This window comes from Mobula hypostoma, chromosome 4, assembly GCF_963921235.1.
Source record: "Mobula hypostoma chromosome 4, sMobHyp1.1, whole genome shotgun sequence".
NCBI lineage: Eukaryota > Metazoa > Chordata > Chondrichthyes > Myliobatiformes > Myliobatidae > Mobula > Mobula hypostoma.
Genome location: NC_086100.1, coordinates 167,895,747 through 167,918,894, shown reverse-complemented (window position 1 = coordinate 167,918,894; position 23,148 = coordinate 167,895,747). Strand labels below are relative to the sequence as shown.

General features: G+C 46.4%; 1 protein-coding gene across 6 annotated transcripts in view; it reads left to right on the top strand.

Moving 5' to 3' along the window:
• Positions 1–23,148, top strand: part of rufy3 (RUN and FYVE domain containing 3) — an 84,359-nt gene that overhangs the window by 40,837 nt on the left and 20,374 nt on the right. For 4 of the 6 annotated variants that reach the window (XM_063046925.1, XM_063046927.1, XM_063046926.1 and 1 more), the window contains 12 exons: positions 134–307; positions 3,322–3,439; positions 3,618–3,719; positions 7,456–7,579; positions 8,162–8,226; positions 9,875–9,940; positions 12,141–12,210; positions 14,458–14,559; positions 14,970–15,092; positions 17,050–17,217; positions 17,698–17,795; positions 22,481–22,600. In XM_063046925.1, the coding sequence (XP_062902995.1) occupies positions 134–307; positions 3,322–3,439; positions 3,618–3,719; positions 7,456–7,579; positions 8,162–8,226; positions 9,875–9,940; positions 12,141–12,210; positions 14,458–14,559; positions 14,970–15,092; positions 17,050–17,217; positions 17,698–17,795; positions 22,481–22,600 (1,330 nt within the window). Of the gene's footprint in view, positions 1–133; positions 308–3,321; positions 3,440–3,617; positions 3,720–7,455; positions 7,580–8,161; positions 8,227–9,874; positions 9,941–12,140; positions 12,211–14,457; positions 14,560–14,969; positions 15,093–17,049; positions 17,218–17,697; positions 17,796–20,619; positions 22,454–22,480; positions 22,601–23,148 lie in introns of those variants that run through there. The other 2 variants (XM_063046928.1, XM_063046930.1) reach the window with 2 other exon arrangements.

Here is a 23,148-nt window from a genome sequence, read left to right as displayed (position 1 = left end):
ACTGCATTGATGTACTGACACTGTTCAATAACAGAGTGTTACTGAGCTCTCCGATATTCTGAATGAGTTCTCTTGGTATCCGCTGCCCTGTGCTCACGATGTAAACTTTTCATAACTTATCCAATTTTTTCAGACCCCAAGGACCCCATTGCAATCGAACGGCTGAACTTGATGAACATGGCAAAGCTAAGCATAAAGGGTCTGATTGAATCGGCCTTGAACTTGGGCAGGTCCCTGGACTCGGACTATGCCCCTCTGCAGCAGTTCTTTGTGGTGATGGAGCATTGCCTCAAACACGGCCTTAAAGGTGAGGTCCTCCGTATCGGCTGCTTGTTGAGGGCGACGTGTGTGTGTTCGTCATGCAACGGCGATAAACAAATCAGTTAATCTCACTTTGCCTGGGTGGAGGTACTCGTGGGAGGGAGCAAGCACGGGTTGGGATGGCTGGTGCTTGAGGTTACTGCAGAGTTCAAGTTTAACATTATAGGTGTATATATACAGGGTGTAAATGCAATGAAAATTAGTTTTTTGCAGCAACGAAGTCAGAATTACGCTGCACAGAAACAGGCTGTATGGCCCAGCTGGCCCATACTGTCCAAGAAGCCCCATCTAATCTGGTTCCATTTGCCTATAATCCTTCATAAGAAACAGGAGCAGGAGGAGGCCATCTGGCCTGTCGAGCCTGCTCTGCCATTCAATAAGATCATGACCAGTTGGCCATGGACTCACCTTCTACCTGCCTTTTGCCCATAACCCTTAATTTCCCTGGCATGTAAAAACCTAACTAATTACGTCTTAAATATGTTTAAAGAGGAAGTCCAGTAAACCTGAGTAACTGAGTTACTGGAGGTGGGGAATGCCAACTGCTCCCCACAGGTGAATGAGAGAAGATGGTGATTCTGGCGTTATCCTCCAGCATGGTGGGTTCAGAAAGAGGGTTTGTGTGAAGTCTGCACTGTTTGAGAGGTCAGAGGAAGCCATTTTCAGGGGTGGGGAGAGTTACCAGAGGACACAGCCAAGGGATTGGCAAAAGAGCCAAAGGGGAGAGGTGGGAACGTTTCCACAAGGAATTACTGGGGACTTGGAATGTGCTGTCAGTGGGAGCAGATTCAGCGGGAACTTTGGAGAAAAGAGCTGGATTGGGGGTGGGGGGGATCTGTGAATGAGAGGAGTGGGATATACTGGTTCTTCCTTTCAGGGGGAGGTCATAAGCATGATGGGCTGATGGCCTTCAGTTCATTGTGGTTGAGAAGACCATTAGAACGTATCTACAGCACATTACCGGCCTTCGGCCCACATGCTGACCATGTAACCTGCTGTAGAAACTGCCTGGAATTTCCCTACCACATACCCCTTTTCTTTTGAGCTCCATGTACCTATCTAAGAATCTCTTAAGACCTTATTGTATCTGTCTCGACCACCGTCACAGGCAGTGCATTCCACGTACCCACAACTTGCTGTGTGGAAAAACTTACCCCTGACATCTCCTCTGTACCTACTTCCAAGCTCCTTAAAACTATGCCCCCTCATATTAGTCATTTCATCCCTGGGGAAAAAGCCACTGGCTATCCACACGATCCATGCCTCTCATCCAGGCAACATCCTTGTAAATCATCCACTGTGTTCTGTTTGGGATGGGATTGTCTTGTCAGCTCCTGATGAGAGCTACATCTCTGCCTCTCTCCCTCACCCATTTTACTGCTCACAGGGACGAGATCTGATGCGTGTCCACAATAACCAGGGGTTAACTTCCTGCATGATCTGCCTTGCTCTGTTCTGTGAAGCTGCAGATGCTGGGAATCTGAAATAAAACAGAAAGCCGACAACATTCTGCAAGTCAGGCAGCATCTATGAAGAGAGGAATAGAGTCCATGTTTCAGAGATTAAAGGTCTTCCATTAAGAACCCTCTGGAGTGCCATGGAGCCGTACAGCAGAGAAACAGCCCATCAAGTTGCCCACTGCAGCTTGATTTCATGATAAACAGGATGCTTTAAATCAAAGTGATGTATCTTCCTGTGGCAGAGTGGATTTGTTACTGCTTAGGGGGTATAGAATCAGCAATGGATTCAGAGATAGGTCAGCAGGTGAAGAAATTAAATTTATTAAGTAAACCCAAGTGATAAAGCTGGTGTTAGTTATAGTGACAAAGATACTTTGTATTCTCAGTTCACTGAGGAATTTCAGGGAGGAAATCTGCTCTTTCCTGGCCCATGTGTGACTCCAGACTCACTGTCTGATCTAAAGAGGCAGGTCGGAGGGTGATGAGAAGATGAGCACAATCGGATCAGGAGTAGGCCTCCTGGCCCTGCAACTTCACCCCACCATTCAATGTAATCATAACAGGTCTACACAGGCTGCAAGCCCTCCTCTGTACCTGTTCCCCACAACCCTCGATTTCCTCATCTTCCCTTTATCAGTCACCACCTTAAGTATATCCAATAATCCAGCCTCCACCATCCTCTGGGGCAGGTCTTCACTTCCCTCTGCACCTCAGTTTAAAATGACTGGAGCCTTGTCCTGTAATGAGGCGGCTGGTGATGTAGTGGTATCAGCGCCGGACCTCGGAGCGAAGGCTCCCGAGTTCGAATCCAGCCGGCTCCCCTGGCACGCCTTCCACCCGTGCTGGGTCAAGTGTCGAGCTAGCAACTCGGCCTCATAAAAATAAGAAAGCCTGCTTTAAAAAAAAAACACCGTCATGACGGTGTCCCGAAGACTCCACTCGGAGTTAAAGGCTTTCTTCTTCTTCTTGTCCTATAATGTGCCATTATTCCCTACTCTCCCTTGCTGCTGATGTACCCGTCTCATGAATCAATATATTTCTTTTAAAGGATTCGACCCAGTGGTATAGCAAAGGACAGGATATTTATCTCACTATTTCTGCACTGAACACTAGGCTGAATTAAATCAATTCCCTTCCGCTGCATGTGATCCATACCCACTACCTGCATATTCATGTGTGAAAACTTCTTAAAAATCACTATTGTGTGTGCTTCCACTTCTACCACTGACAGCGTATTCCAGGCACTTCCTGTCCAAAGAGAAAGCTGCCCCACACAATCCATTTTAAAACTTTTCCCCTCTCACCTAAAATACATGTGCCCACATGTGCCCTAGCATTTGGCATTTCTACCCTACCTACATCCTTCAGAATGTAATAAACTTCAGTAGGATCTCCCCTCAGCCTCCAGCGTTCCAGAGAAAACAAACCAAGTCTGTCTAATTTCTCCTTCCAGCTCATACACTCTAACCCAGGCAGCATCCTGGTTAACAAGCTTAACCGGCTGGAGTTTCCTCTAACAACTTTCCTTTTTATAAACTAGTTAAGAAAACATTCCTTGGGCAAAACAAGTCGTTCTGGGGGGCGCTGGAGCTGGTAGAGAAGCTGTGTCCAGAAGCCGGAGAGATCACCGTCAGCGTCAAGGACCTCCCAGGACTCAAGTGAGTAACTAATGGCGGACCTCGGCTCCAAGTGGCTGTTGGATGTACTGGTACAGGGAGCCATGCGCTTTGTGACCCTCACTGCAACTTGTGCGTTTATGTAGCGCGGCTGATGCTGTAGTGTCCCGAAATGCCTGGTGTTTTTTTTTGTGTGGTGACTGACCCTCTGTCGTTGTAGGACAGCGGTTGGGAGAGGGAGAGCGTGGCTCCGCCTGGCTCTGATGCAGAAGAAGCTCTCTGATTACATGAAGGCACTGATTAATCGGAAGGATCTGCTGAGGTTAGTGACTAATTGCGCTGCGAGTCTCAGGGATGAACGCACTGGGTAAGGGGCTTCCCACTGACCTTTCAGAATCTCGACCTTCGCCAGTCTAGCAAGCTGGTCCCTTCAGATTTTCTAAACGTGAACGAACTTTGCGATCTTCCTATTCATCAAAACATGGCAACAGGATGGGGCCATTTGAGTGTGTTGTGCTGTTCAGTACAACCATGGCTCATCTCTTCTCCCCCCCCTCCCCCCGCCATCCACTCTCTGGATCCTCATGGAGAAATCTCTACCTCTTTAAAAATGTTCATCAGGTTCAGTTATTCACTCACTTCACCACTGACGCACTGTCCCAGCAGTGTGTATCGTCTACAGGATGCACTGCAGCAGATCACTGAGACTCTTTAGACAGCTCCTTCCAAAGCCACCATCTCTACCAGCTAGAAGGACAAGGGCAGCAAAAACGCAGGGGTACTACCAGCTGGACACTGCCCCTCAAGCCCCACACCACCCCGACCTGGAAATGTATCACCATTCCTTCACTGGCGCTGGGTTGGACTCCCTCCCTAACAGCATTGTGGTACACCCACACCTCCTGAGCAGTGCAACACAGCAGCTCAGCACCAACTTCTCGGGCAACCAGGATTGGGTAATAAAGCACTGTCTCTGCCTGTGAAACCCACATCCCCTTGAATTATAAAAGAACGTTGACCTGCTTCCTCCTGGGGGGAGAATTCCACAGATTCACCAGTCTTGGGTGAAGAACTTTCTCCTCGTCTCATTTCTAAACTTTTTGGCCCATATCCTGAGCCTGTGACCCCACGCTCTAGATCTCTCGGCCAGGCTAAACTTCACTCCTGCACCCAGGCATTGAGCCTATTGGAACTTGGTATGTCTCAATGAGATTTATCTCATTCCTCAGCACTCTGGTGAACACAGGCCCAGCTGACTCAACTTCCCCTCATACAAACGTCTTCCCATTGCATAAATCTTAGATTCAGATTTATTTATCACATGTACATGGAAGGATTTGGTGAAATGCACGGTTTAATGTTAACAACCAACACACCTGAGGATGAGCTGGGGGCAGCCTGTAGGTGTTGCTGCACACCCTTGTGCCAACACAGCATGGCCACAATACTCAGCAGCACAACACGCAACGCAGCAAAACTGAACACATCAACATCATCACAGTAAGCCCCTTTCCTCCCTCCCACCCACCCACCCACCACACACACGGACAGTCCTCCAACTCCAGGCTTCCTGCGTCCAGACTTCAGCCATTGGGCTTTGACTCCGGATTTCAGATTGACCTTTGGGCTTTCAGCCTTGATATTGGGCTCTAGATTAGCTGCTGACAGGACCCCTGACTTCAGGCTCAAACTCTGGGCTTGCCAGCTGACCGTCTCTCATGCCTCCTCCCCGCATGGGCATCTGATCCTGGGACAGCTTGACATCTACAGATGTCTTTCATCCCCCGTCCATGTTGCTGGACTTCGAGTGTGGAGCTCAGACCTGACCTCTAACTCCTCCACATCCCACATCCCTGTCCCTGAAGCTTAACCTGACCCCTAACTCCTCCACATCCCTGACCCTGAACCTTAACCTGACCCCTAACTCCTCCACATCCCTGACCCTGAACCTTAACCTGACCCCTAACTCCTCCATATCCCATATCCCTGTCCCTGAACCTTAACTTGACCTCTAATTCCTCCACATCCCTGATCCTGACCCTGAACCTTAACCTGACCTCCAACTCCTCCCCATCCCACATCTCTGTCCCTGAACCTTAACCTGACCCCTGAACCTTAACCTGACCTCTTAACTCCCTTCTCTGGCTCCAAAACGATTGAACCAAAAAAGAGTTTGAGCCATGGTCTCGGCTGAGAACACAGTTCAGCGCCATCTTGAAGGGAGGTTGTCCTGGTGAACCTTTCACTTTTATGACCGGCAGATCATTTTTTTTAGGTAAGGAGTCTCGTGTGCTCTCACCAAGGCCCTCGAAGTACAGCAAGTCATCCTTGTTCAGTCTCTTGCAATGTGAGGGGTCTGGTCTAAACCTAGAGGGTCTCAGGTGAGAGGGGGGAGATTTAAGGGGAACCTAAGAGTCGGGATTTTTCACAGAAGTCGTGGGTACAAGGAATGAGCTGCCAGAGGTAGAGGTGAGTATAATTAAAACATTTAAAAGTAGAGGGATATAGGCCAGACCTAGGCAAATGGATCCAGCTCAATTGGGCAACTTGGTCGTCATGGATGAGTGGGTCTGAAGGTCCTGTTTCCGGGCTGTAATACTCCGACATGAAGACCATGATGCTGTTTGCTGCCTTAACTGCTTGCTGTTCCTGCATGTTTCTTTTCAGTGAAGAAGTGGGAAAGAGATCACTGGTTACCAAAGCCTGTGGGACTGCTGTGGGGGAACTGATGTTAAAATGGAGGATGAGGCCATATCTGGTTGAATGGTGGAACAGACTCAATGAGCTGAACAGCCTTCTCCCCCTGCTGCTTGCGATCACTCATTTGACAGGTGGATGGGGATGAGGGTCTTCACCTGCTCTTTGAGGATGTGGCCAATAGGTCTTTGTTGGAACAAGCCCCTCACCCCACCCCCTGGGACTGGTGGGAGCTGGATTTCTGAAGAAAAGTTCTGCTGCCACTACTGCTGGAGTTGGATAAAGTGGGAGTGCACAGGAAGGTTCGGGCCAGAGTGAAGCAGCTTACCGCAGAGGTTTGCATGAGGCTCCTCTATGCATGAAGGGAGTGGAAGGAGTGTCACCCTCATTGTTGGGGGCCTACCAGGAAAAGGAGGTTCGTCATTTGTGACATGTTTCATTGTGGTCCAGGTCCGATATCCTTAATTGCCCTTAAATTAGTGCAAGTTTACAATTGTTAAAAGTGTGAGATTCTCAGAGATACAGTGTGAAAACAAGCCCTTCGACCCATCAGGTGCTGCTAACCATTTACTGTAACTCTACACCTATCCTCGCTTTTACTCTGCACTCACACGCGGAGTTTTCAACGTGAAGCTTCGGTAAGTGTCCAAGGAGCATAGAAGTTCTGGAAATGTTTGGCAGGTCAGGAATCTTGATGGCGTGAGAAACGCCAATATGTTGGATAGGTACTTGGATGTCAGGAACCTCGATGGCTTGAGAAATGCCAAAATGTTGGATAGGTACTTGGATGTCGGGTATGGAGGACTGTAGTTTGGGTGCAGGTCGATGGGACTAGGCTGATTAATAGTTCAGCACGGACCAGATGGGCCGAAGGGCCTGTTTCTGTGTGGTAGGGTTCTGTAATATTAATGACTATAGTTCCTTTTCATCAGAACTTTATGGCCATAGTCTGTTACAGTGACATGTGTGAGGAGCAGTACAGAGTGCTGATGGTTAACTGTGAGACTGTTCGCTGGAGGAAGAGGGTACTTCAGTGAGTAACTTTGAACATTTGTCCCCCAAAGCTAATGGGGATTCAAAGGAATGAGCAACAATATGACAACTGGTGAGAGGCTCGAGTTACCTCTAAAGCAAGGCCACGTTTCTGGGCGCGGGTCAAGTGGGGTGAAGGTGAACAATCCCTTTATTCGGGGTGCAGAAACTCCTGAGCCCTGAGTGGGTTTTCAGTTGCTAAGTCTGATTAAGGCTGAGATGGTTAGCCTATTGGTCAGTGAGAGAAGGGTAAGGATATGCGGATTGATGTGAATTTAAAGGTAGGCTGGAGAAGGTGAACCTAACTTGTCAACTCTTTGACTTTTCAGTGAGTTCTATGAGCCAAATGCTCTGATGATGGAAGAGGAAGGGGCGGTGATCGCTGGGCTCCTGGTTGGACTCAATGTGATTGACGTCAACCTGTGTATGAAGGGAGAGGACTTGGATACCCAGGTAGGAGAGAGGGACACCCGCTTGCCTCTGTGTCCCAATCACTGCGATTGCTTCTTATCTGTACTCCAAAGTCCAGTATTATGCCTCCTCCTGTCTTAATTCCTCATCAACACAGACCTTTTGTAAGCAATATAAAAATAATTAGATGAGTTTGGGAACTATGTACCTTGCCCCAAGGATTCTCTGTTCTACAGCACTCAAGGGCACTCTCATTCAAGTGGTTAGCACAGTCACTTTACAGCACCAGTGTACACTAACTGAGGTTTGATTCCTGCCGCTGTCTGTCCATTCTCCTCGTGACTGCGTAGTTCTCATCGCGTGCTCCAGCTTCCTCCCATGTTCTCAAGACGTACGGATAGAGTCAGTAAATTGTGGGCATGCTATGTTGATGCCAGAAGCATGGTGATATCTGTCAGCTGCCCCAACTCGTCTTTGGACTGTGACGTTGATGCAGAATGACGCATTTCAGTGAATGTTTTGATCTATATGTGACAAAGTTAATCTTTTCAAAAAAAAAAAAATCTCTATCTATAACTCACTGGTGATCCCGCTGACTTAATTTGTGTTCTGTTTGCATTTTAGGTTGGTGTGATCGACTTCTCTCTCTACTTGAAAGACGGCGGGCACAGCAGTAAAAGCTCGGAAGGGTGAGTATCTTCCCCGGCCGTTAGTATCAAAACCCTCGCTCTGATCATGGTCTGGGAGACTATCCGGCTGCCCACCATAGCTGCTGGGCTGTGTCTGTACTGTTGCAAAGCAGGCAGATGCACAGGGCGATCCCAGAACAGCAGTGAGTGTGTGGCAGTACTCACTGAAGGAGACAAAGTGGCCAAAAGCGATGAAAGTTCTGATCATTAATTCTGAACACTAGTGCTTGCATTAGTTCCTTTTCAAAACTCTTTGGATTGTTTCATGAATTCTTAGAGCTAGAAGTTGTTGATATCCTTAAAGATCTATAAACCCTTTGTACCTGGTGTGGAAAGGACTTGCACTGTTAGAACACCTCTCATCCCTCTGGGATGTGAAATTGGTTTACCAGAATGAGCCACTTCTGATGGGTAGTGTGGAAGATCAGTACAAGCTTCCAAAGATCTGTGACATCAGTTTATTGTAGGATTGCAGGCAGACTTTTTACCCCATCCTGTCCCACTCCACTGCAGGGCATCAGTAGGTGTGCAATGAAGCCACTGTGTGGCGGTGGTGGAGGGAATTAATGTTTACAGTGAGGGGTAGGATGCCGATCAGTCGTCTGTGTCATGGCTGGTGAATCAGCACTGCATTCATCCACGCCGGTGGAGAGTATACCATCACAGTCCCAACTTGTGCCTCCTGGGTGGTGGAAAGATCTTTTTATTAAATTTTTTATTTTTATTTGGATAAGGAATTCGCAAGTATCATGAACTTTTTTCACATGTATAACCTTTTCCATTTTTTTATATATGTATAAATCTATAATTATTTATACATTCCTAAGTACCCATTGAGATAATATAAAAAAGTAATTAGACATTTAAATAGATAATTGTGTGCAGTTGTAATTCTACTCTATTAGGCTAAGTAATGATATTAGTTGTTAAGAAAAATAATAATAATAGTGGATTAATAATAATTTCCTTATATCTCTTCTGGACCATTTCTTTCTGGTCCAAAATATTGTATGTAAGCTTATGTAACTACCATTGTAGGTGTTTATATCCTAACTTGTTCATGTTTGCTCCTATCCTCAAACATAATTATTCAATCCCTATGTACTTATTTACTTAATTTTATCATTTTTTTTTTCCCTTTCCCAAATCTTTTCCTTTACTTGTGTTAATTCTCCGTTTTCCAAAAAAAGAAAAAAAACAGTAAACATTTGGACCAACGGTGCTTACGTTAGCAATATTACTGTGTTGATGAGAAGAGCAGTATAAATCATTAGGAGAGTCATCTAAAGTCTGCTCGCTTTGGGGTTATATATTCAAACCATTTATTCCAAATTTGATAAAATTTTTCTTTTTGAATTCTCAGAGAGTAAGTCACCTTTTCCATTTTAAATATTTCCAAGATAATTTTGTGCCAATCTTCTAATGTAGGTGGTATTGGATTTAGCCACTTTCTAGTGATTGATTTCTTACTTGCCGCTAAAAGGGCCTGCAGCAACTTTATAGGATGGTGAAAAGATCTTCAGCACTGGTGAGCCACTCACTGCAGGTCGGCCAGTTGCTGATGAACTTGCCCACGCATTACCTTTCTGTCTTAAACTGATTCGCTTTCTACCTGTTAAAACAGCAAGTGCTCTTGTTTCTGCAACAGGGACGGGCAGATTACTGCCATTTTGGACCAAAAGAATTACGTGGAAGAGTTGAACAGGCACCTGAGGTAGGAAGCCGAGGGATGATTAGATTAGATTAGATTAGATTATGAGGACACGCAGTCCTCTTTTATTGTCATGTAGTAATGCATGCATTAAGAAATGATACAATATTCCTCCGGTGTGATATCATAGAAACACAGGACAGATCGAGGATGCGAGGGCAATGCTGAAGCTTGCTGAGTCCCTTTTCTCTGCACGGACTTGAGTGGTTTAAAAATAGTAATCCCCCAGGGTGTCTGCGAAGGTGGCATGTGGTGACACACCCTGTCTTCCCAGTTTAACCGAGCGGCTGGAAAGGGTGTAGGAGGACTAGGGAGTGTGCAGACTCTGGGGACAAGAGGTGACATAGTTTAGGAAAAAGATTTGGGGAGCCTCAGAATTCTTTTGAAGGAGTTTTGTCAGAATTCGATGTCTGTAGGGGAGAAAATGCATGTCAGATAGAGTTAAATTCCGCAGCAAATACAGGAGAAGGATCTTTGCTGAGGAAGCTGTGGACAGGGGAAGGGCTGTGACCCCCTCCCAGTGGGAGAGTCGTGGGGAACAGCAGAGACAGGCAGATGGGGGAAAGAGGAGACTGTGTGGGAGCGGTCTGGGGTGGAGCCATTTTGGAGAAGGGTCAAATAGCCTTTATACATATTGAATGATCTTTTAGTGTTTATCACAGGAGGGACAGGAAAGATTGGAACAGTCCCACGGATGAGGGATTTGAGGGAAAGTGGGATTGTTGTATCTCGTGTTTTAATTGGATATAAGGAGGCTATTTGGCCCATCGAGTCTGTGCTTGTTCTCGGACCCTGACTGACTTCCCTGTCACTTGTTTTCTCTCTTGCTTACACATCTGTCAACACCACCACTGGAGCAGTTCACAGCGGCCAGTTAACTCACTAGCCCATACCTCTTTGGGATGTGGGCGGAAACCAGAGCACCCAGGGGTATACTAGTGTGTCACAGGACAGAACGTGTAAACTCCACGTAGACACCAGTGGAGGCTGCAACTGAACAGGTTCGCTGGAGCTGTGAGCCAGCACCTCCAACTGCACCAGTCCTGTCATCGTTCTCCACAAAGCAAAAAAGGTTTAGACTTCACAGCCAGCATGTAAACAGACCTCTCGGCCCATCTGGCCTACGCTGACCCACATGTCCCACTTGTAAGTGATTAGCCCATAACCTCTTAAATCTTTCCAGTCCACGTACCTGTCCTGCTGTTCTCTTAGAACTTGTTATTGTACCTGCCTCAACCACTTTCTCCTGCAGCTGACTTCACATAGGTACCGCCGTTAATGTAAAAAAAATTTGCAACCCAAGTTCCTATTAAATCTTTACTCTCTCACTTTACACCTGTGCCCTCTTGATAATCCCAGCCATGGGAAATAGACTGTGTGCATTCACCCTGTCTGTGCCCCTGATAATTTTATACATCTCTGTAAGATCATCTCTCAGTCCCCTACACCAGTGGTCCCCAACCTCCGGGCCGCGGACCGATACATTGCCGCGAAGGATGCAGCGGTGCAGCAGTAGCCAGGACGCACCCAGCACATCTTTAAGAAAAAAGCCGAAATAACCAAGCTAATTAATTAGGTGCCACAATAGGCAATCGCCTCTGATCTGGGCCGACATTTACGTGCCAGGCAGCACCTAATTAATGAGCTTGTTTATTTCGGCTTTTTTCTTAAAGATGTGCTGGGTGTGTTCTGGCTACTGCTGTACCGCTGCATTCTTCGCGGCAGTGTGTCAGTCCGCGGCCCGGAGGCTGGGGACCACTGCCCTACACTCTTAGCCTGACCAGCTGCTCCGTAAAGACATGAAGGCAGCTTTGTGTTGAGCAGACAAAGACCAATAGTTGGAGTACTGGGGAACGTGGTTTTCCAGTTCTGGGTAAAGCTACATGGAGATGTGAGGGGAAAATGTTGTTAACACTGAGCAGTAGTGGAATTGATGGCACTGTGTACGGCGGCCGTGTTGCGAGCTCCGTTCCAACTTTACAGTATACTTTTGATTCGCATTCGATTCGTAAACCTGTAATTGGTTCACTCGGGACTTTGATAAGGAATTGGGTTGGCAAAGGAGGAGTAACTTGCTGGGATCTGGGGCTAGAGCTAGGGAATGGAACTGATGGGTTATTGTCCTAGGGGCCATCACACACCCCATGGGCTGAATGGCCTGTACCGTGATCATTTTATAATTTTATTCCTCTTGTTTTTGTAGTTCCACTGTAAATAATCTCCAAGCAAAAGTGGATGCATTGGAAAAATCGAACACAAAGCTTACTGAAGAGGTTAGTGCCCTCAGTCCTTGACCCTCCGTAAATGATGAATCACAGACTGTTGAGGTGACTCTCGGGGAACTGACAGTTCTGGCTGGTGTAACATTCCACCAGGGATGTCTGATGGGTGGATCATGAATCTGGGACTGCTACGGTGATTTGGAGAGCAGCTGGCATTTGTCAGTCAGCAATTGTCACCATCCTCGGATCCAACTTGTCCTGGGACACCGAGTTCCCCACTTCTAGGGAACCCCTGCGTCTGGCAAGTGTCATTGGCCTGGCTTAGTAGCAAGTCACACGGAACAGTCCTCTCAGGCAGCAAACCAGGAAGAAGGTGGCTTGGTCTTCAATATTTCATCATTTTTATAGAATTTATAAGCTGTTCAGCCCCCTTGGAGCCTGCCCAACCATTCGTGGTGACTGATTGGTTTATTCTTGTCACATGACCTGAGACAGAGTGAAAAGCTTTGTTGACATTCCATTCATACAGATCATTCTGTACACTTGCCTCGATGTAATTCCAGTTTATGTGTTGAGGTGGTACAAAGGGAAGGTGGTGACAAAATTCAGAGAAAGTGTAGGGCAGCTAGTTAAATAAGGTGGAAAATCTTCAAACACATTTTTGTGGCCTGACCTCCATGTTCCTTGATTTTGTAATTTCCAAAAATCTACTAATCCCGGTTTTGAACACATTCAACTCCACAGTGTCAAGAATTCCAAAGATTCACCACCTTGGTGAAGAAATGTCTCCTTATTTCTGACCTCAATTTCTTCCTTGCTAGCTGTAGGAGTGAGCTATGGTCTCGTGCTCCTGGGCCACATGAATTGTCTGCCCCCTGTTGGGCCCTTTAATTGTACGTCTCAGTGAGGTCACTCTTCTAAAATTTTGAGAAAAGAAACCTAATTGACTCCATCTCTCCTCGTATGACAGACCCACCATCCCAGGAGCTAGTCTGGCAAATATTCGCTGCGCTTCTTTGATCCCAAGTATATTCTTTGGTTTAGGGGAATCAAAACTGTGCACAGTCCTGTTGGTGTGGTTCCACCAGGACTATGTATAGTTGTTATAGGGCAGACCTTTTCTTGCTCTCAAATCGTCTTATAACAAAAGTCCCCTAATTACTCGCTACATCTACTATACATTTGCTTTCAATGGTCCAGGTTATATTCAAGGTAACATTCCCAATTCATCTCCAAGCGAAGAATATGCTGCATTTTGATTTTTTTTCACATTTGAAATGTATCACCACATATTCTCAGCACTGCTTTTTGCCCAGTAGCTGGCGTCACCAGCTCCCTCACCACTATTTGCATTCCCACTTAGAAATAAAGTTTGAATAGTGTGCAAATAAATCAGAAACTAAAATAGAATATTTCAAAATCAAATGCTTTGAAATAAAACTCTGAGGAATTCTCAATCTGTGTAAAAATTCCTCTTTCTTCACTAATTCCCCACAAGTCTGTAACTCCTCTGGAAAGCCTAATTGGTGTCTCCACCCCCATGCGCTTCTCAAACTCCTTGAGGGGGAGGAAAAGCCCAGGTGGTTGGTCTTTGGCCATGAATTTGTTATTGATCTTTGGGGTTAAGAGAGAGAAACATTTTAGTGGTTTTCAAGGCCCCAGTGTCCCTTTACAGTGTTGAGGGTTAACGTGTTGTCTGCTGGCCAGTGTCTTGATCTGGTCCAAGATCAAGACTAGGGTGGGTCTGGATCAGCTCTGGGGGTAGGGGCCTCTCTCCGCTGATGTGGGCAGTCTCCAGAAGTGTGCCCCCAACTGACCATCATGAGTGATGAGGCCAAGCTCTGAGCTTCACTTTGGAGGGGAGAGGAGGGGTGTCTGGATGTGAATAGCCCATCATCATGATCCTGCCCAATTCAGTGGCCAAGTTTCCCCCAGATCCCTGTGTTAGAGCTGTGGAAACATAAGAAATAGGAGCAGGAGTAGGCTAAGATCGTGGCTCGTCTAGTCATGGACTCATCTCCACCTTCCTGCCTTTTCTCCATGACTCTTAATTCCCCTACTATGCAAAAGTCTATCTAACCTTGTCTTAAGTGTATTTACTGAGGTAGCCTCCACTGCTTCATTGAGCAGAGAATTCTACAGATTCACCACCCTCTGGGAAAAGCAGTTCCTCCTCATCTCCGTCCTAAATCTACTCCCCTAGTTCTAGTCTCGCGTGCCAGTGGAATCAACTTTCCTGCCTCGATCCATCATTTAAAAAAAAAGCTCTTTAATTATTTTCTCTCTCTACCTTCCCAGCTGGCAGTGGCCAACAACCGTATCATCACCCTCCAGGAAGAGACGGAACGGATAAAGCAGGAGAGTGCACTCCAGCTGGAATCTACCTGGAAGAAGATGGAGGTGGGTCGAGTATGGAACCGCTGGGCTTCAGAAACTAAAAAGCATGAGTGATAGATGCAGAGCAAAACCAGTCCTATCCAGTGACTGAAACGTTGACTGTCCATCGCCCCTCATGGATGCTGCTTGATCCGCTGTGTAATCCCACTCTCTCCCAATTTATTCTCCCTCATGTTGCCTTTAATTCTCTACAGGTTCTGGGGGCTCCGCACACACTAGGGTCACTTCACGTCAGCCTGTTAACCGGCTAATTCTGCATGTCTTTGGGATGCTGGAGGATAGCGGAGCACCCAGGGGAACCCATGCTGCAGACTTAACTCAGACGGTGGTGGAGTTCGGGATCCAGCCCGGGTCTCTGGAGCTGTGAGGCCGTGGCCCTATCAGCTATAACACTGTGATGTCCCTCTTCGCAGGTGTCGAAGGCGGATGGAAACACTGAGGGACTGGGACTGGGACAGAGACAGGGCCGGCAGGTTATGGAGGACGCGGATACTGAGACCAGGAAACAGCTCAAGGAGGAGACGCAGCTCAGGCTGGTAGGTTCTGGTGAAACCCCCTCTCCACACTCTTTTCTTGAAGCACGGCTACTTTGTGTGCCACACTTTGGTTTCAGAAGCTGGCATGAGTGCTCGTTTCATCTCCAGAAACCTATCCTTAAAAATTACAGTAAAACTCTCATTAATCAGGCACCCTCAACGAGCAGATTTACAGACTATCCAATGTTAGTTGGTTAATGGTCTAACGTACTTTAAAATGGCATTTTTAGAGGTGTTACATGGTAATATATCGGTGAGTTTAAAGTGAGTGTGGAAAATGGGGGCAGACCACGGAGTGCAGGAACTGGAGCCCAGTCAGAGGGAAGTGGGAACACTACCCAATGAGTCTGGTGTTGAATCACTGGGATTTCCAAAAGGTTAAATAGCAGATTTTTAGATAGTGAATTAGAGTCATACAATCATAACTACTCCATGCTGACCAAGAATCTCAAACACATCAGTCCCATTTGCCAGAATTTGGCCCATAATCCATCTAAATCTTTTCAATCTTTGTTCCCTTGAATTGTCGTTACTGTGCCTGCACGGACTATTTTGTCTGGCAGTTCATTCCACTGTGATTTTTTTTAAAAAAAGTATTGGCCCTCAAGTTACTATTAATTTTCTCCCCTCTCACCTTGTATACAGTGCCCCCTCGTTCTGGATTCCCCAACGCAAGGAGAAGGATTGTGCATTCATCCTTTCTATGCCTAATAGTTGCCCAGTGCATCCATGTTCAATGTATTAATACATGCTCCAAGTTCACCTCCCTTACCTTTAATACTCCTTTCATTAAAATAAACACAGTTTATCCCTTCCATCCTATTGTGTCTGTTGTTTTGTTCTTGCCTGTTCTTTCTTGCAGACTTGGCTAATCGTGACATTTACCTTCCCCTCAATCCCTCCACTTTCTAACCTGGTTTGTCTTGTACCCATTCAACTTGGTATCAATGTCCAGCCTCCTGTCTGACTCACTTACCTTCCCCTCAATCCCACTTTCTAACCTGGTTTGTCTTGTACCCATTCAACTTGGTATCAGTTTCCAGCCTCCTATCTGCCTCACTGCGGCTCCTGCCAATCTGATGGGATCCTTAGTAGCAGTGAGCGGTCTAGTGACAAATGCCCCTGAATTCTACGGCTTTACTGTTGCGGAGTCCCTCGCCTGCGGTATCTGGGGTCGTCAATTTAAAAAGTTCAGTAGAAACACCTGTGTAAGTGCAGCTGCCACAATGCAGGTCAGAGACTGGGGAGCTCACAGCAAGTGGCTGAGCAGCTGACACCCCAAGGTCTCTCCACCACCGACAGATCATAAAGCTGGAGTACTGTCCTCGTGCCTGGGTGAGTGCAGCTTCATCAAAACCCAAGGAGCTGCAGGCCAGGAGGAGAGGCAGCTGCTTGCTCTCTGTACACCTCCCTCAGCATTCATCCAGGTTAACGATTTGTGCTTTTTTAACAATTTGCATTTTGTCCTGCAGGTTAGAATGTGGAAAGTATTTCTGCCATGGCCTCGTACGTAGTCTGAGACCCACAACATTGTTAATATTCAGGATTTATTTCTGGAATATAATTATCACAGTGTTCCCTGATAATTACAGTAGCAGGTTTTTGACTTGGATGTTACAGCGACGCTGTCTCCACTGGGAGATTGGTTGGCAGTCAGTAGGCAAGCTTAAGAATTGTGCATTCACATGGAGTTGTAATCTAGAGTGTGCTGACCAAAAAGAAGACAGAAGCAGATTTAGAAGGAAATTTGATAACTAAATAGATAGGCTCAGTGTAGGGCAGTGAGAATGATTGGGACCTCTCAGAGAGTTAGCATGGGCTGGATAGGCTGAATGGAATGGCAGTGCTGGAGACCACGATTCCAGTGCAGTTCTGATAGCTCTCTTTTCTCGGACTCTGGTTTGGAGAGAGTGCGTCTCACGGTGAATGGTCTCACTGTGGCTCTTGTGTGCTCCAGGACGTTGAGAAGGAGCTGGAGGTGCAGATTGGGATGAAGCAGGAGATGGAACTGGCCATGAAGATGCTGGAGAAGGACATCTGTGACAAGCAGGATGTGCTGGTGACGTTCCGACAGCAGCTGGATGAGGTGCAGGCACTCAACCAGGAGCTCTGCCAGAAGGTTCAGGTGAGGAAGGGAATGAGGCTCGGACTGCAGGAGGGTGGGTGCCGAACAATGAGGAATCAGTCCAACCATCCACATTGAATCCCAGTGTCTAGAACAGGGATTCCAGCCTTTTTTATGGCCAAGGACCCCTACCATTAACAGAGGGGAATCCCTGGTCTAGAGGAACAACACCTTGTATTCTACCTGGGTAATCTACAGCCTAATGGCATGAATGTGATCTCTCCAATTTTAAATAACTCTGATATGTTCTGACTCCCCCTCCCTCTTGCCCCTGTCTTCCCTTTCCCATTTCAGATGTTATAAAATGTACTTGCCTCTACCAGCTTGTTCCATATAACCACTGTGTGGAAAAGATTGCCCTTCAAGTCCCCTTTAAGGCTCTTCCCCTCTCACCATCAGTTGTGCTCTGGCTTTAGACTTCCCTACCCTGCGGAAAAGCTCGTTCCTCGCCGTTTTGCAAACCGCGGTTTCTTTACACAGGGCTCTGACAACGTGATCCGACAGAAGAATGAAATCATTGCCCGCCTGGAGGAGAAAGCTAATCAGATGAGCTCCACCATCAAACAGTTGGAACTGAGGTAAACGGGCAGCCGTACCTTTGGTGGAGGTGGGGGGCGGGGGGTGGATGGGGCATCAACACTGGCTAATTGTGTAAGTAGTCCCTATGTTCCATGTGTAGCCAGAGTGACAGCAATTCCAACCACACTTGAAGTCTGTTCCCTTGCCTCTTGCCTTAGTAAACCTCCCCCTCCCTTCACCCCTCATTACTCTCCATAGACCAATGAAGAGCATTTGGAGGCATGGGTACACTCATCCCACCTGTGCTTAATGCCGCAGCGCAGGTTTAGTATGAACCAGACTTTCCAAAGAAACCTTCCTGTGTCCCACAGCGCTGTATCCTAAGTCCCTCCTTCCCCCGTGGAGCATCACCCCGTGAGATGGTGCCGAAGAGAATTTACTTAAAAGGATGAAGCAAGCAGCTGTTGGCGAGCGAGGGCAGAGTATCATAGAGTTATAGAGCAATACAGGCCTTTCAGCCCCAAGAGTCCATGCCGACCTCCTCCCACCCAGCTACTCCCAGTTGTCTGCTTTCGGCCCATATCCCTCCAAGCCCCACTGCTCCCTGTATCTATCCAACAGCTTCCTAAATAATACCATTGTACCTGTCTCAACCACTTTCACTGGTAACTCGTTTAATGTACTCACCACACTCTGCATGAAAAAGTTGTCCCTCAGACTCCTTTTAAATATTTTGCCCCTCGCCCTAAATCTATGCCCCTAGTTTCATACTTCCCAACCCTTGGGAAAAGACTCGTACCATTCACCTTATCTGTGCCACTAATGGTTTTATAAACCTCCATAAGGTCACCCCCTCATTCTGCGCTCCAAGGAATAAAGACCTAGTCTAGGCCAACCTCTCCCTATAACCCAGTCCCTCTAGTCCTGGCAAAATCCGTATGAAATGTTGCTATGGTAAAGTTAGCTGCATTTGATAAATGATAAATTGTCCCATAATTATATTTTATACCTACAACAGCACAGAAGCAGGCCACTCGGTCCATCAGCCTCCTGCCAGATGTTTCAAATTTCAAAGTAGATTTATTATCAAAGTACATATACATCACCATGTACAACCCTGAGATTCATTTTCTTGAGGGCATACTCAATAAATCCAATAACCACAACAGAATCAATGAAAAACCACGCCAACTGGGTGTACAACCAGTGTGAAAATGACGACAAACTATGCAAGTACAAAAAGAAAGAAATAATAATAAATAACCAGTAAATATTGAAAACATGAGATGAAGAGTCCTTGAAAGTGAGTCCATAGGTTGTGGGGATATTTCGATGATAGTGCAAGTGAAGTTGAGTGAAGTCACCCCCTCTGGTTCAAGAACCTGATGGTTGAAGGGTAATAACTTCCTGAACCTGGTGGTGTGAGTCCTGAGGCTCCTGTTCCACATTCCTGATGGTAGCAGTGAGAAGAGAGCATGCCCTGGGTGGTGGGATCCCCTGATGATAGATGCTGCTTTCCTGTGACCATGCTCTGTGTAGATCTTCTCAGTGGTGGAAAGGGCTTTACCTGTGGAGGAATGGGTCACACCCACTCTGTTTTGCAGGACTTTCTATTCAAGGGCATTGGTGTTTCCGTGCCAGGCTGTGATGCAGCCAGTCAGTGTACTTTCCACCACACATCTAAAGAAGTTTGTCAAAGCTTTAGATGTCATGCCAAATCTTTGCAAACTCCTAAGGAAGTAGAGGTGCTGCCATGCTTTCTTTGTATTTGCTCATACGTGCTGGGCCCGGGACGAGTCCTCTGAAATAGTAACACTGAGGAATTTAAAGTTGCTGACACTCTCAGTCCCCATTCCCCCCCCCCCAGCCATTTTCCTGTGATCCCGTGACTTATCTCACCGTCCCATCAGTTTGTTTGATTCTCTCTGCCCTCAGCCAGCATCAGGAGACGATCAACATCCCTGTGGAAGGAAACAGGAGCACTCAGGGAAACCCTTGTAGTCACAAGGACAACGTGCAAACTCCACACAGAAAACACCAGGGGTTGGGATTGAACCCGGGTCTCTGCCACTGTGAAGTGGGGGATTTGCTGTTTTGGCCTCCCCTTGCTGTCCCCAGTAATCAATCCGTTGCTCGAGCGCAGTTGGATTGTTAATTGTAATCCCGCTGGGAGCCTTGCTGGCATTGGTATCCAGGTGATCACTTGCAGTTTGTTTAAAAAGCAAACAATCTTAAGTATTTATTTAAGATGCACATCATCAGGACAGCACTACAGCATTTCCTGACAAACAGGCTGGCTTTGTTTGAATCCTGTGCTGAATTTCTCTGAGAATCTCAGTGTACAGATGATGCTGTAGCACAGCAGTGTACAGTTATGAATGAGGGGGAGGCTTCCCAGTTGTCTTCATTCTGACCAAGTCACAGCCTCAGTGCAGGCAGTGCTCTGTGTTTCATTCCTGGGATGTGGAGGGGGTTGGATGTTTCCCATCTCTAATGCTTCTTTCCTTTTCCTGATGCCTTGGTTCTGGGAGAAAGGGACTGGTGACTCGGAAGCTTCTGAAGATGGTGGGGACAGAAGCACATTGGTTGTAATTGACAGACTTGCAAAGCTCCTGTATGCATGTGCTTCTATGGGGGACTGTATGTACATATGCAGTATATGTACGGGTGTTGATGGATTTCTATGCTTTAACATAATGGAAAGAATATTTTGGCTTGCCAGTTGTAATGAACTAATAGAGCTGCTGTTCACTTTTTTCCCCCCTTTTTCCATCCCTTTTTCCTTTTCTTTCATCATCGTCTCCCCTTTTTGGACTTGTCAACGTCTTCACCCTGCCTGCTTTCTTCTTCTGACTGACCCTGACACATACTTCTAATAAAAAGTGAAAATGATTTGGTAAAACAAGCTAAGTGTCTAAACATTGCAGCTGGGAAACTTGTCCAGAGACAGTAGGCATCAAGTGAAGAAAACCTCAAGTTTGGCCTTGGTTTTTACCATCGGAAAACCTTTAAAAGTTGTGGTTACAGTTTGCAGTGAAGCATGTAGCTTTTTTCCCAATTAAAAGTCAGCTACAGAAGTTGATTTTTTTATTATAATATTTGAATAATTCATGTTTCACTTGTGGCTCTTTCAGCCGCTATTTCCATGGGCTGGTTTCTCTCTACTGGAATGAGCAGTGTGCATTCCTCAAGAATTCCTTGTGACCTTTGAATAGGAAGCTTTCTTTTAATGTCCTTGTCACTTTGGTTGGTTTAAAGTGAGCCAGTTCGAAGACTGATTCTGATTGGGTCACCTTAGGCAACTTAATACGTTTAAAAATATTACAGACACAAAGATTCTAAAATTAACCCAAGATATTTGAGAAGGATGTACATAGTGGAATCTTCTTACCTTCATGTACCTTGCTTTTGTTCTTGAAAAAGATTCACCCACTTAAGAGTTTAAAACAATCTCTTCTGCTTTGTGTTTGTGTTGGAAACTTGAAGGCTTATGGCCTCAAGTACCACGGGTGCAAAGCTGTTGGCTTTGGGTAGGAGGTTGGGCAGGTTAGAGTTGATTGCAGGGGGTTGGCAGAGGCTGGACAAGTTGTGTGGCAAATTGCAGAGATGACTGATATTACTGTTTGTGTGTGTGTGTGTGTGTGCGTGCGTGCGTGCGCTCTGCAGTTTAAACGGGGCTACAATATTAGATGCTACTGGTATGGATAAGATAGCATTCAGAAAGTGTTAAAACATGAAGAGGGAGTTGAGTGTTGTAGGATTGAGAAAATTGAGGTAAATCAGTTTTAAGGGTGTTGTAGGCAAGGTAAGGGAAATGAAGACCAGGAGACTGATGGACATGGAATGGTGATTTACTCTAATGGGTTAATAGACTGCAAGGACAGTGCTCTGGAGAAGTTTAATACCTGGAGCTAGGGGTAATTTGCATTGAATGGTTTGACACTCCAGAATCCTTTGTTTGTCTGGAACTGGTGTGATGATAAGTAGATCTCACATGTGCTGAATTATTGCAAATGAAAAGCTGTTTGAACTTGGCTCTCCGGGGAAGCGGCCAGCAGCCCGCTGCCCCCTGTCCCAGGGCTTCTCCTGGCTGATTCAGTGGGAAAAGGCTGAGGTGCCCAAACAGCTGTGTGTGATCTGGCACCCAACTCCCGGGTGCTCTGCCATCGTCAGCTGCTCAGTGAGCGCTCATGGTGGCCTGATGCAAAAATGTAACCCCGATTTTTAGCAAGGATCCAGAAGTAAGTAGCATTAGTGGAATGAATTGTGAAGGGCATAGGGGATTGAAAGATTTTGGCTTTTGAGGAAAACCAATTGTCTGCTAACTAGGAATACATTGTGCAGCCAATGTATGCTTTTGCACTATGCTGTTCGCAGTTATATTTTATTTAGATTGAATGTTTTAATGGGAAGATCTTAGAGTTAATTCCAGTGCAATGAAATGTTTTTGGTGGGGTTGGGGAGAAGATGTTGAAGATAAATTTTGTTAATTAACCATCAATATTGTGAACTGTGTAGTAATAAATAAAAATAAAACTCTTGGAAAGAAATCCATCTCTGCCTCGATTCCCCATTTCTCAGCATGTCCGTCAGTGGTTTTATTTTGTGTTTGATTTGGGCCATCATTGAGTTGTGTTTTTGCTTTAGTTGACCTTCCCCCATCCTTGCCCAGCCCTACCCTCTGTTCCCCTCTGTTCACCGTGGCTTTTTGTTGCTATCACAAACTCGTCTGGCTCACACCCAGATTGCGACGGGCACAGGACAGCTGTCGCTCGGCAGAGGAAGCGAACCGACTCTTCAAGCAGGAGTTTGGGGAGAAGATCGCCAGCTTGCAGCAAGAGGCGGACAGCCTGAAGAGACAACGGTGGGTGCCCTCGGCAGTGGGCGTCTCAAGGGGCACTGGGTCCTTAGCTTAGTGCAAGTAGATGGGTTTGTTACATGGACCAAATGGCAATAAAGCACAAATTAAATTAAATGTCCTTTCTGCCAGTCACCTCATCTCAATCTTGACCTTTGGTGAAGTGTACGTGTTCTCCGTGTGTCCTCCCACATCCTGAAGATGTGCAGGTGGTTCCAGGGAGATTTATTAAGAAGAAAAGGTTGGACAGTGATGGTTTCCACTGCTTTCCATTAATTGGCTAGTTATTAGAGTGAAGGCCAGTCTCTGAGACTGGATCAGAATAGAAGAATTCACAACATACCACGGCATGGCTGGAAAGTGCTACCAGGGTGATAGCGGAGGCACTGGGATGTTGCCTGGATTGAAGGACTTTAGTTATGGGGAGAGATTAGAGAGACTGGGCTTGTTTTCCATGGAGCAGAGGTGATGAGTATACAAGATAGAGAGGCATAGATAGGGTAGGTAAAACCTTTCTGCCCACTGCGGATTGAGAACAAGAGAGCCAAGATTTA